Source organism: Leuciscus leuciscus (genome assembly GCF_965113295.1).
Source record: "Leuciscus leuciscus genome assembly, chromosome: 15".
Lineage (NCBI taxonomy): Eukaryota > Metazoa > Chordata > Actinopteri > Cypriniformes > Leuciscidae > Leuciscus > Leuciscus leuciscus.
Window position 1 is genome coordinate 23,227,860 of NC_138739.1, and position 11,384 is coordinate 23,239,243.

At 35.5% G+C, this 11,384-nt stretch overlaps 1 protein-coding gene across 2 annotated transcripts; it reads right to left on the bottom strand.

Annotated features, from left to right (window-relative positions):
• Positions 1-4,437: 4,437 nt before the first annotated feature.
• Positions 4,438-8,506, bottom strand: use1 (unconventional SNARE in the ER 1 homolog). 2 transcript variants are annotated; one of them, XM_082138077.1, is made up of 8 exons: positions 8,220-8,506; positions 7,919-7,968; positions 7,592-7,670; positions 7,336-7,488; positions 6,578-6,596; positions 6,452-6,482; positions 6,202-6,364; positions 4,438-5,402 (listed from the first exon to the last, which is right to left on the bottom strand). In XM_082138077.1, exons 1-8 carry the CDS (start codon positions 8,319-8,321, stop codon positions 5,220-5,222), a joined length of 780 nt encoding a protein of 259 aa, XP_081994203.1. In that variant the 5' UTR covers positions 8,322-8,506; the 3' UTR covers positions 4,438-5,219. The 2 variants fall into 2 exon arrangements, with proteins under 2 accessions (XP_081994203.1, XP_081994204.1); XM_082138078.1 differs by having other exon boundaries at positions 6,578-6,593; positions 8,220-8,498.
• Between the last annotated feature and the right edge of the window lie 2,878 nt (positions 8,507-11,384).

Here is an 11,384-nt window from a genome sequence, read left to right on the forward strand (position 1 = left end):
TATAAAATATATAGAAATATGAATTATAATGAATATAATATAATGAATATAATATAATATATAATATAAAATAAAATAATATAATATAATTAATATAATAAATATAATAAATATAATATAATATAATATGATATAATATAATTATTGCTCTCAAATTGATGAATCATCTAACATAAAAGTCTGTAAATATATAAAATATATAGAAATATTATTTATAATATCATATAATATAATATAATGAATATAATATATGTAATATTTTTGTGATGTCTTCTACACTGGCTTTCATCGCTCATGTGTTACTTTAGTATCACTGATTTACTATCATAGTTTTTACTAATATTTAGAATAATTTTTTATTTTTATAATTTCCGTTTTCATTTTAAAGAAAGTTTTAGTAGACCTTTTTTATTTTTTAATGTCTATATAGTTTTTATTCATTTATATTTTGTTTTAATTGTGTCATATATATTTTAGTTTAGTTTAGTTTTAGTTTAGTTTGAATTAATTTAGTATTTTAGTTTAATTATTTATTTATCAAATTAAACGAAAATTATAAACGTTACTTTGGCAACTAGATTAAATAAAATAAGTTTAATAAAATAAGATTTTATTTAATTTTAAGTATTACATTTTTTTATGTTTGCCAAATAAAAAATAAAAAAAGTTTTTAGTTTTAGTAATAACCTAAAGTCTCTGGGAGACTGAAATGTGACTTGTTTGAACAGAAATGATATCTGTTAATGTATTAACATTGAAGGCGATGATTTGCCACTGAAGTCCCTGTGACATGAAGGCGTCTGCCTAAAACATAAATGTAATTTAATTGGACAGTTTAATCTGTGAAAGCACTCAGGAACAGAACATCTTGTTTGCTTTAAAGCTGTGATTAATCTATCTGTTATACAAGAGCTCATATACTGACTGTTCTAACACCAGTAATCCAAAATGATTTCTGTGATCAGATTATTCCCGTCACCCTACATCAACCAGACACACACACACCTGTCAGATGATGCGTGCATGTCATTTCCTGTGCTTTGCTGTCATTTTCTGTTCTCACAGCCAATGAGAACTTCTCATTACCATACTATTAAAAATCACATTTGTATTTGCATAATGTAAAAAATAATCTTCATTCTCGTGATGCAGAAAAACTACAATTTATTATTCAAATTTGAAAGCATTTATAGATCATTATGCTAATGATTTTGATGCTGTGAACCTCAAAATGTTGTCAAGGGATTCACTTTGTTACATATAATATTATGCGTGATAATTAGAAAATGTGTAAGTAGACTGAATTCTGAACATTTACCATAAAACACTAAATTCAAAGTTTAATTTGCAGGAAAATTTGAATACGTTTAAATAAATAATTTTGAGACAGAAATATGTATAGATAAGTACAAATGAAAAGGAAAATATGCTATTGATGCACCCGGCCACACCGGTTTTGTTTGCATTTTAAAAGCCATAACTTAACTAAAAGAAACACACAAGCAAATGAACAAACATTGATATAGAGCAAATATTGATTTGCTGTTTCATACACCCCTTTGTCAATAACACAAGATTTCTGTCAGTGGGATATTGACATTATTAGAATAATGACTAGATCTGATGTCCACTAACATTTGTTAAGACACTCCTACAGTAAATTTGAACTCTTGCCATATCAAAATATGTGTATGTTGACTTGTACATGTAAAAGAGCAAGTTATCAAGTGAATCTATCTATCTATCTATGAGCCGACAAATGCTATTGTTATGTTCATGTTAATATAGACCAAAATCTCTGAGGAATGTTTCTAGCTCCTTATTGAGTTGATGTCATTAAGAATTAAGGCAGTTCGTAAGGCAACTAGTAAGGTGTACACAGTAAAAAGTGATCAGTTGACTAAACTTAAAAAAAGTGAGGAAACCCGTTGCCTTAAAATTATTAAGTCAACACAACTTAATTTTTTCAATTATGCATGAAGTTTATTTAAAGTGGCCGGTGAGTGTATCTAAAATGACACATAACCATAAACACAACAGCTGCAAGATACAACTGGATAAGATGAGTGACTTGGCCAGTACAGTTTCAGAACAGAAGAGGTTATTTACCACAACACCAAGGAGGAAAGAACGAGAAACCAGGTAACCAAACAGCTTCCTGAACAACTTCCTCTGTGTTGCTCACCATTAGTGTTTACAGGAGGGCAGATCCCCCATACCACCCATCCTGGAGGACCAACGGCGTAATTATAGCGACTCCTTCTGCGAGGATCAAAGCAGAAGAGCGTTCCCACACTGCACTTCCTGCTGGGACATGTTGCAACAACTTTGTTTTAAACAAGCCCTCTGCCTCTCCGCCCCCCCGCACACCACAGAACTGTCTTTGCTTATTCACCGACTTCAAAACTTAACATAAACCCGACATGAAAATGTCTTGCCTCAGTGAATGACTCATAAACAATCCAAAAATCATGAAAAGTTGTGAAATATGCACGCAAACCAGTCCGTAACCTTTGGTAGGACAAGTTTGACCTTGATGTTTCAATTGTTAATGTTGCACAAAACATTTGACGTCAGAATCGACCTTGGGAAGATGCCACATGCTGGATACAAACATCGGCTTTGGCAGCGCCAGGCGCGTTTTTACAATCGTGACCAAAAATGACACGATTTAATCAGTTTTTTTTCTCGTATTAATCAAGTAAAAGCTGTTCCATGTTACGGTTAAAGATCTACTGAGAAGGCGGGTTATTGTGTCTTAATCTCAGTGAACTTGAGCGGTTTCCAGGAACTCTGCAGCACCTGCTGGGTTCCCAGGGGGTTGAGCGGAGGCCCGCGGCCCGGCGGAGGTGTCGCTTCAATCCCTTCGCCTCAGCTAACCCGCGGCCTGGATCAGAGCTTTTCCCTGTCAGGAGCCGCGAAATTAAAGCTCACAGCTACTTTATCTGCTCGCTTTACTTCAAAGGTAGAGCAACCTGGTTTTGGAAAAATTAGGCCTTTGGGTCCACAGGAGTCTTGTGTCAAAGTAACAATGATTTATGATGCATTAGGGGACTGCTAAGCTAACAACGACAGGGGTCATAAAGAACATTATTCCAAAGTACATAAATTTCCATGTACATCAGCGTTTTTTTCCGAACATAAAATAGTTTTTAAAAGACGTAATACTACCTGATGAAATGCAGATGTGTTGTTCCTATATAGGCTAGCAAAAGAAAAGTTGTTATGACTGGGGCAAATTGTCACACTTTTTTTACTCAAGTGAATTCTTCTCGGGTTAGGTTTATTGAACACCACTGTCTGTGTCACAAATCTTACAGTTTTGACTACAAAAAAGCAATTTCTACCATCATTGTTCAGGGGGGAAAAGATCGGCCTACAGGTCATTCATTTATTAGCTAAGACATGTTGCCACAATGCAACTCAACAAAGTTAAAGGCAGGGTAGGTGATTTCTTCCAGAAACATTTGTTATGCTAGTTGAAAAATCTCTTCACATCCTAATAGCAATCAATACGTTTAACTGGTCTCGTATACATATTGTCTGTGGAAGGCGTAGGACCATAAAATGTTCGTCCAATCATTGTAATCGGACCGAATGCAATGATTGGACGGACATTTTATGGCCCTAACTGCCTGTCAACGCAGTTCCATACCTCCGCGCAGACATCACACGTCATCAGCACGTCTCATGGTAACGAGGAGTTAGACAGATGTCAGTCACTGAGCACCGCAAACGAAACAGCAGTCACCTTTTATAGTTCCTCCTGAACCAAAACAAGCTTATGCTGCGTTTACGTCATAATTTAGAAGAGATGGAAACCCGTGACATTATACTCGGAGCGTGACTCGAATTTATATGTTTCAATGGCAACACTGCCAACGCTGAAATGAATCTGTAACAGTCAGGTGGTACAGCTCTAAGTTGTTTATGTTCATTATTAATGTTAGTGCTTTGAGACATGAGGAGGTTTAACGCCGTCTCTGGAGACGCTTTTGTTTGCTCCCCGCTGTTCGCGTTCATGTGTTTTGAAGGAGACATGTCTTTGGAGACGCTCTGAAGGGAGGATGGGATCTTATGCTTTAAAAGCTAGCTCGCTATTGCTAGCCTCTCCGAAAATAGCCCACCCTACTTTTAATGTATAAAAAAGCAAAAACGTAAAATGTGACACATATTTAGGCCTAAAGAGAATTAATTAAGAGAAATATAAACTATTAAAAAGATAAAACGGCATTCAAAAGGCAAAGCGGCTTTCTATCGATGGTCAATGCGACAATTTGACATGACTTAATGCGTGGGAAAACATTTCACCCTCGGGTGAAATTCCAGATCACATGGGTTTCCGATTGAAATGACTTGATTTCACCAGGCACCTTATAGCCACAATGTAGGTCTACTTGTGAAAAAAAATTTACACATAAAATTAGACACCAAGTATAGGACTGCAAATTGTTTTATTAAAATAATATGCTGTTTTTTCCCTCACAGATGAGGAATCAATTAAAGGAGCGAACAAAAGTACAAGGACATAAAAACAAATCAATAACCGTCCGTTTCAGATGAACATTAATAGATCCATTAAAAGAGCTGCACAGTTGAACAAACACGTCTATCGGAGCGATACTTAACACTCCGTGTGCTATATAGGGAACAAGCACAAATAGATCTTTAGCAGCTAAATATGGAGCATGTACACTCTGGGTGGAGTAGACAGTATCCATCTGTGCTTCCGACTAGCAAAAATACTTCCTGCATGCTTGCCAGAACACTTCCTGATTGACATGGCAAGCCTGGACAAGTCGACTGGACCTTAAAACAGCTCGGTTCGTTTTTAGCGTTCGTACGTGAGAAACGGATTAACTCTGATGAAACGGTCAGTCAAGCATTTCAAAACGTGATCATATCTGTATATTAAACAGAACCTTTATGTTGGGAATAGCGACAATTCAGGGAAAACTTAGTAAGCAGCTAAAATGTGTGTCTCAAAAAAAGAGCTTTATCGTCAGATTACATGTTTTTGATGGTAATCTAGAATTAGCTGCGTCACAGGGATTCAACTCGAATTCTTCATGACATGCATGCAGGTAAATGTAGATTTTCACGGGAATGACATCGAGAGATTGAGGCTTTCAGTCAACTCTACGACCATTGGCTAGTGTCTACACGTAAACCTGCTGTTATTGATAAATTAAATCTAGCACATCTAATGATGGCGAACATCATCTGAGTCTCGGGAACAGTCTTATGAACAGGATCATGCTGATAAACGTGAAGGAGACCAAGATCAGCATCAGCCACAGGAACCAGTTGACGGATTTCTTGGCGTGCTGTTCCAGGCGATCCGACTCGGTCTTCAGCTTCTCGAAGTTCATGTCGGCCTGACGCATGGACTGAGTGAGGGTCTAAAAAGGAGGAGGAGGAGAACATTTTACAGTGTGTTCAATGCTATAGGAGATTCAACTTTTAGGCTATTTTAAGAATGGCAAGGGTTAGCACCCAGAAGTGAAAATTCTGTTTTGAAAAGTTATTCCAAACCTGTAAGAGTTTCTTTCTCCTGTTGAACACAAAAGAAGATATTTTGAAGAATGTTGGTAACCAGACATTTGACGGACACAATTCCATGGTATTTTTTTTTTTCCTACTATGGAAGTCAATGGCTACCAACATTCTTCAAAATATCTTCTTTTGTGTTCAACAGGAGAAAGAAACTCTTACAGGTTTGAAACAACTTGAGGGTGAATAAATGACAGAATTTACATTTTTGGGTGAACTATCCCTTTAAAATCCTCAAGAGTGAGTGTAAAACTACACTAATATGCTGCTGCCCTCTAGTGGTCACACAACAAATATTCCACGAATGACCTCTTCAAACTGCTGCTTTACATTTTATACATGGTCTTTATTACGGTGACTTTCTTTAAAACAATAAATGGCATATAATAATAATAATAATAAGCTTGAATATGTTGATTTAAAAAAAATCCGGAATTGAAAAACATGAAGCTGGAGATATGGAGACACTTTCCTATATATATACATCACCATGTATATATATACACACACACATACACTTATTTTTCTATATATAAATTGAAAAACAATACCACCAATAATATACTTCTATTATTGAATCATGCTTTTTTCTTCCATTCTTTTGAGCTGGTAATAATTAATTTAAGGGAGATAAGAAAAATGTGAGACCTGGTTGTCCTGCTTTATGATGTTCTGAGCCGCGAGCGAGTTGTTCTTCAGGTTGCGAGCGAGGTTCAGCATGTCATCGGCCAGTTTCTCCTGGAGATTGTTATGATGCTGTAGGATAGCATCCAGCTCTGTCGCCGACTGTCGCTCGTCTACAGGAAAACTCCTGAGAAATGAGGAGAAATTAACCCAATGCCGCAGATACCGACGACATCCACGCGTTCAACAGAAAATCAATGACAGCATAACCTACTTTCTGTGTCTGAGATCCGTCTCCAGTGAACCTAACCATGAAGAAGAAAGAAAAATGCATAATCAATATCTGTAATTTACTTTCTTAAAATTTAGCATTTAAATTAAAATACAAAACACAGCTTACCGGAATTTGACACACCCTGCTAAGAAGAGGAAAGAGAAGAGTCAGTAAAAATATACATTTTTACACTGTAAAAAAGTGCAAAAGAAAACGTTTATTTTCTTATTCAGTATTTCTGTCTCAAGTAAATTCCTCGGATATAATATTGTCAAGACCAGGGTTATTACCTTTAACAAACTATAAAAAAAAATATAAAAAAATAAACATTACTACTTATAAAATAAACATTAAATGAAAGAGAATATATTAGTTAAACTTAAGGTATTAAAATAACTAAAAATAAAAGTTAATCATAATGATAATTCATTTATATTACACAGACTTATTAAAAATTCTAATATAATGGTATATCAATGATACTAAAATAACAGTTAAGACTTGTTTTTTGACAATATTGTTGCTTGTTTTATGCAAAAGTGCCGTCAGATTGATTAATCGTAATTAATCATTTCTAACATAAAAGTTTATAAATGTGTGTGTGTGTGTATATATATATATATATATATATACACACACAAACGTTTATATTAGATGTGATTAATTACGATAAATCAATTTGACAGCACTAGCATAACGATAATACAATTTAGAAATTGAATGTTTTTGTTTTGTAAAGTTCTTGTTTGAAGGATGCTTTGGTAGTTTTTGGCTTTATGAAAGAAAAATGTTTTATCGTCACAAGTTGTTTAATATCATATAACCAAAAAACTCCTTGAATATATAAAAAGTACATTTGTAGTGTAAAGAGGTAAGAGTCATACGGTGCTCATTAGTTCCTTCCTCATTTCTTCAGCACATCTCGCTTTACTCTGTATGTGCACCGTCTTACTGGTTGGCGTTCTCTCGCTGGATATCGTAGGCGTCCGTCCAGGAGCCAGAAACTGATTCGCTAAAGACTTCTCTGCTGGAGATGGCTAAAAGCAAACAAAACATTTATTTACTGTACTATGATAAGCATGATGCATTCTCTGCCTATTGTCATTGATCACGCAGTGAACAAATAATATAATGACTGACCAGTTTGTCTGCTTCTAAGAGACCCTTCAGGAAGTCCACCTTGCGGTTGTAGTCCGTCAGTATTTCCGGTGTTGGTTTGCTGGGAGAATCAGAAATAAATATGAGTCAGTAATGTTTGTAGTACTTTATATATCACAGTCTGAGATGTTTCACAAATATAGGAGAACAACTACTAGCTGTCTATTTTTTTAATCTCCACATCACCTTGAGGTTCATGTAAACATTGACAAACATTTTCACACAATAAATGTTGAAATGGTTTATAATTATTTCACTCATTGCTATGATTTGTGACACATTATTGCCTGTAATTTTATATAAACATACCTTGAACTCTTTTTAAGGGCTACAAGCATCTCCTCCAGAGCACCAACATACTTGAAAAGACAAAAAAATCAAAAATAAACTGTTAAAAATTTAAATATTGCATTGAGATAATAAGAAATGAACTATTTCTAGCGTATGTTCCATTAATAAGAATGCTTGTATTGTTTATGACACGTAATTCATATATAAATGAGGTTGGTATTATTGCTTTGCTGTTCATGCAGAAAATTCTCGTGTAAAATAAAAACATTTACTTCAAACGCAGATAATTAAACGTAAATGTAATGTTATTATGAATTACCTTCTCTAGTCTCCATTCTGTCTCGCCTCTTTTCTCTGAAGCCAGAGATTCACAGCGCGATAATAACCTGATGAAATTGATCTCTAGTCTGGACGTGGCCATATTTAACACTCAAAGCGGAAGTCGCGCGAGTTTTACATACAAGGCGGAACCGAGCGACAAATGAAGAGTCCTTCAAGGTGACGCAGGAAAGCTTGGTGAGAACTCAAATACGTTAGTATCCAGAGCGCGGATAGTGTAATTTACGGCAAATTAAGAGTCCCTTGATGCAATATCTATTGCAAATGTCGACAGTAAGAAAACAACAAGGATAAAAATGAACTTGCATCATTTCAGTGAGCCATGTGGTTTATTTTATATTTTCTAAAGATCAACTGAAGATGTAGGGGTTAAGTCTGACGTCAAGCGTCACCTCTTCTTCAGATCACGTCAAAAAAAAAAAATCCGTTACGAGCCTGAATATAAAAGTACACTGTCAGTTTTGTAAACTTTATTATTACGAATGACATTATTATGCCTCCTTTCTATAAGTTTTTCTGTAAACGAACTTGTTCTGTTATTGAAGTCACTTATTACACTAAGGCTGTGAAAAATGAAGGTAGCCTACATCTATTGTAAAATGTTATGATATTTAACAACAGTTACGAATGTTTTTTTTCTATTTTTTTTCTATTGGAGTTACATACTTTGGTGCCTCTTTTTATGTAATACTTAGTTCCATAATAAAAAAAAAAACTCCTTCCGATCCTAAAAGCAAACAACAAACTGTAATATAGTACACTATCAGGTTGTGTCTGAAAGCTGTGGAAAAAGTTGATCAAGAACTTACATTTACACACAAACTAACCACCAACTGCAAAATTCAAATGCCTATTTACAATTTTTTAGCTCCACTGTCATGGACTCCCTGCATCCGAAAGCTTAGGCAGCTGAAATGCCTCCCCGCCCTAAATCTGAAAATAATGGTCTCATAAATTTTGTTTTAGGATGGAACAGCCAATGCACATGTGCAGTCATAAGCATTCATCTCAGAACACAGACTGTTTTTTTGCAAGCGGAGCTTCTAACGGCCTACGCAGTGGTGCAAAAAGAGTTCACAGAGTTCATAAGCAGCATGTATTGGCCATTGCAAGGCCTTCAGAAAGTTTAGAAAATGCCTCCGTGGCCACGATAGGAGGAGCTGCAGGGGACGCCGCCTCCTTGAGCAAAATGCAGAGGTGTGTGCGGCCCAAACACTGGAACACCCCCCACCCCCCGCAAAAATTTTGTACGGGTCTCCTTAGCGGCCATTTTTAGATTCTCCTTCGTCTCCCCCACAGTGAAGTGGGATCCGCTAAGTGGGAGCGCTTGCTTCAAGGGGTGGTTGATAATGATTTCACTTTTCTAACTTTAGTCAGTGTGTAATGTTGCTGTTTGAGCATAAACATCATCTGCAAAGTTACAATGCTCAAAGTTCAAAGCAAAGGGAGATATTTTCTTTTAAAGAAATTGCTTTTTAAGGACTACAACAAACATCTGGAAGGGTCTACACGACATTCCTCCCGGGTTAGAAACATCACAAACCCTAAAATTGACATAAACCCCGCCCCCGGAACACGATTTATAGATTATCATGACATAATATGCTAATCAATGACTAGAAGATAACTACACATGAGTTACATAAATTCATCAACTAACCATTCAGAAATGTTGTCTGCATGTTGTCACCTCTTGAGTCTCTCCATCATTGTCTGACTCCGGTTTGAACATAAAAGGCTAAAAGTTCTTGCATTTTTCAGTGCATGTCTCTGTGAGTGCAAGCTCTTGATGCTCCGCCCTCTGCGCCGGGAGCAGCAGCTCATTTGCATTTAAAGGGACAGACACAAAAACGGTGCGTTTTTGCTCACTCTCAAAAAGTGACACTTTTAACATGCTATATAAAAATATCTGTCGGGTGTTTTGAGCTTAAACATCACATAAACACTCTGGGGACATCAAAGACATATTTTGAAAAGGGCATTATACCACCCCTTTCACAAATTCAAGGATCTTCAATGTCAATGAGTGCTTTGAGTGAGTCATTAAGTCCAGCCCAGAAGAAGACAATGAGCGAACAGTCAGGAAAATGGGTCTAATAGGCTAGGTCCAAAAACTCCTGGGTGTGATCCTCAGGGTAACGATTCCCCTGACAGAGGAGAAGGAGACAAGCTGGTCTGGCTTTCTGAAAAAGCCACGGGGTGCTTCAGGAATGACGGAGAGTATAAACCCTTACGGAACAAAAATATATGGGAATATACTGCAAAATATAATGCGATATATTACATAATACATTTCCATATATGGGAAACTAGTAGTTATATTTGTCAATATACTGCAATATATGCATTGACCATGTATGGCTATATTAATACATATAAAATATTTATAAATTAAGAAAAAAAAAAACCATTACATGTAATATTCACAAAGTTTTATCCTTTATTGTGTACATATATTGCACATACATGTTCCCATATAAATGTGATTGTATGTTCACATATAAACACACATTCACGGAACGAGTTACAACAGATTTCTAGTTCCCAGCATGCTTTGCTTCTGGCTGTTAAATGAGAGCAAATGTTAAAAGTAAGTGTTATTTGATGTGTTTTGCTCAATATTAATATAAGTGGAGATCTGTTAGTATTTAATGATCTATGGTTCGGTTGACGATTGGCCGAATAACATTAAGACTATAATTACTATTTTTTTAAAGTAATGGCTGTGCACTCCTCAGCACATTGATAGTCTTTTGGTTAAATACATTAGTACATGCAGGTGTGCTTGTGCTTTTGTTAACGAGCTTGAAAATATGGAACATTTATAAAGTAAATAATTATAGAATATAAGAAATATATTAAATTATATATTTCTCTATATATGTGTGTGTTTATAATGCATATATGCAATATATCTGCAATATATTACACATGCAGTACACTGTAAAACATTTCTAACCCTCCCAAATCAAAAATTTCAAGTGACCGATAACATCTACATTTTTAAATTGGCCCAAGTGAAATTCTTGTTGCAATAGTCTGTTAACATTGGCTCAATGAGAAATAATACGTCAGACTAATTGAAAAATTTAGATCGGTCACTTGAAATTTTTGACTTGGGGATGTATTTTTTTTTACAGTGTAC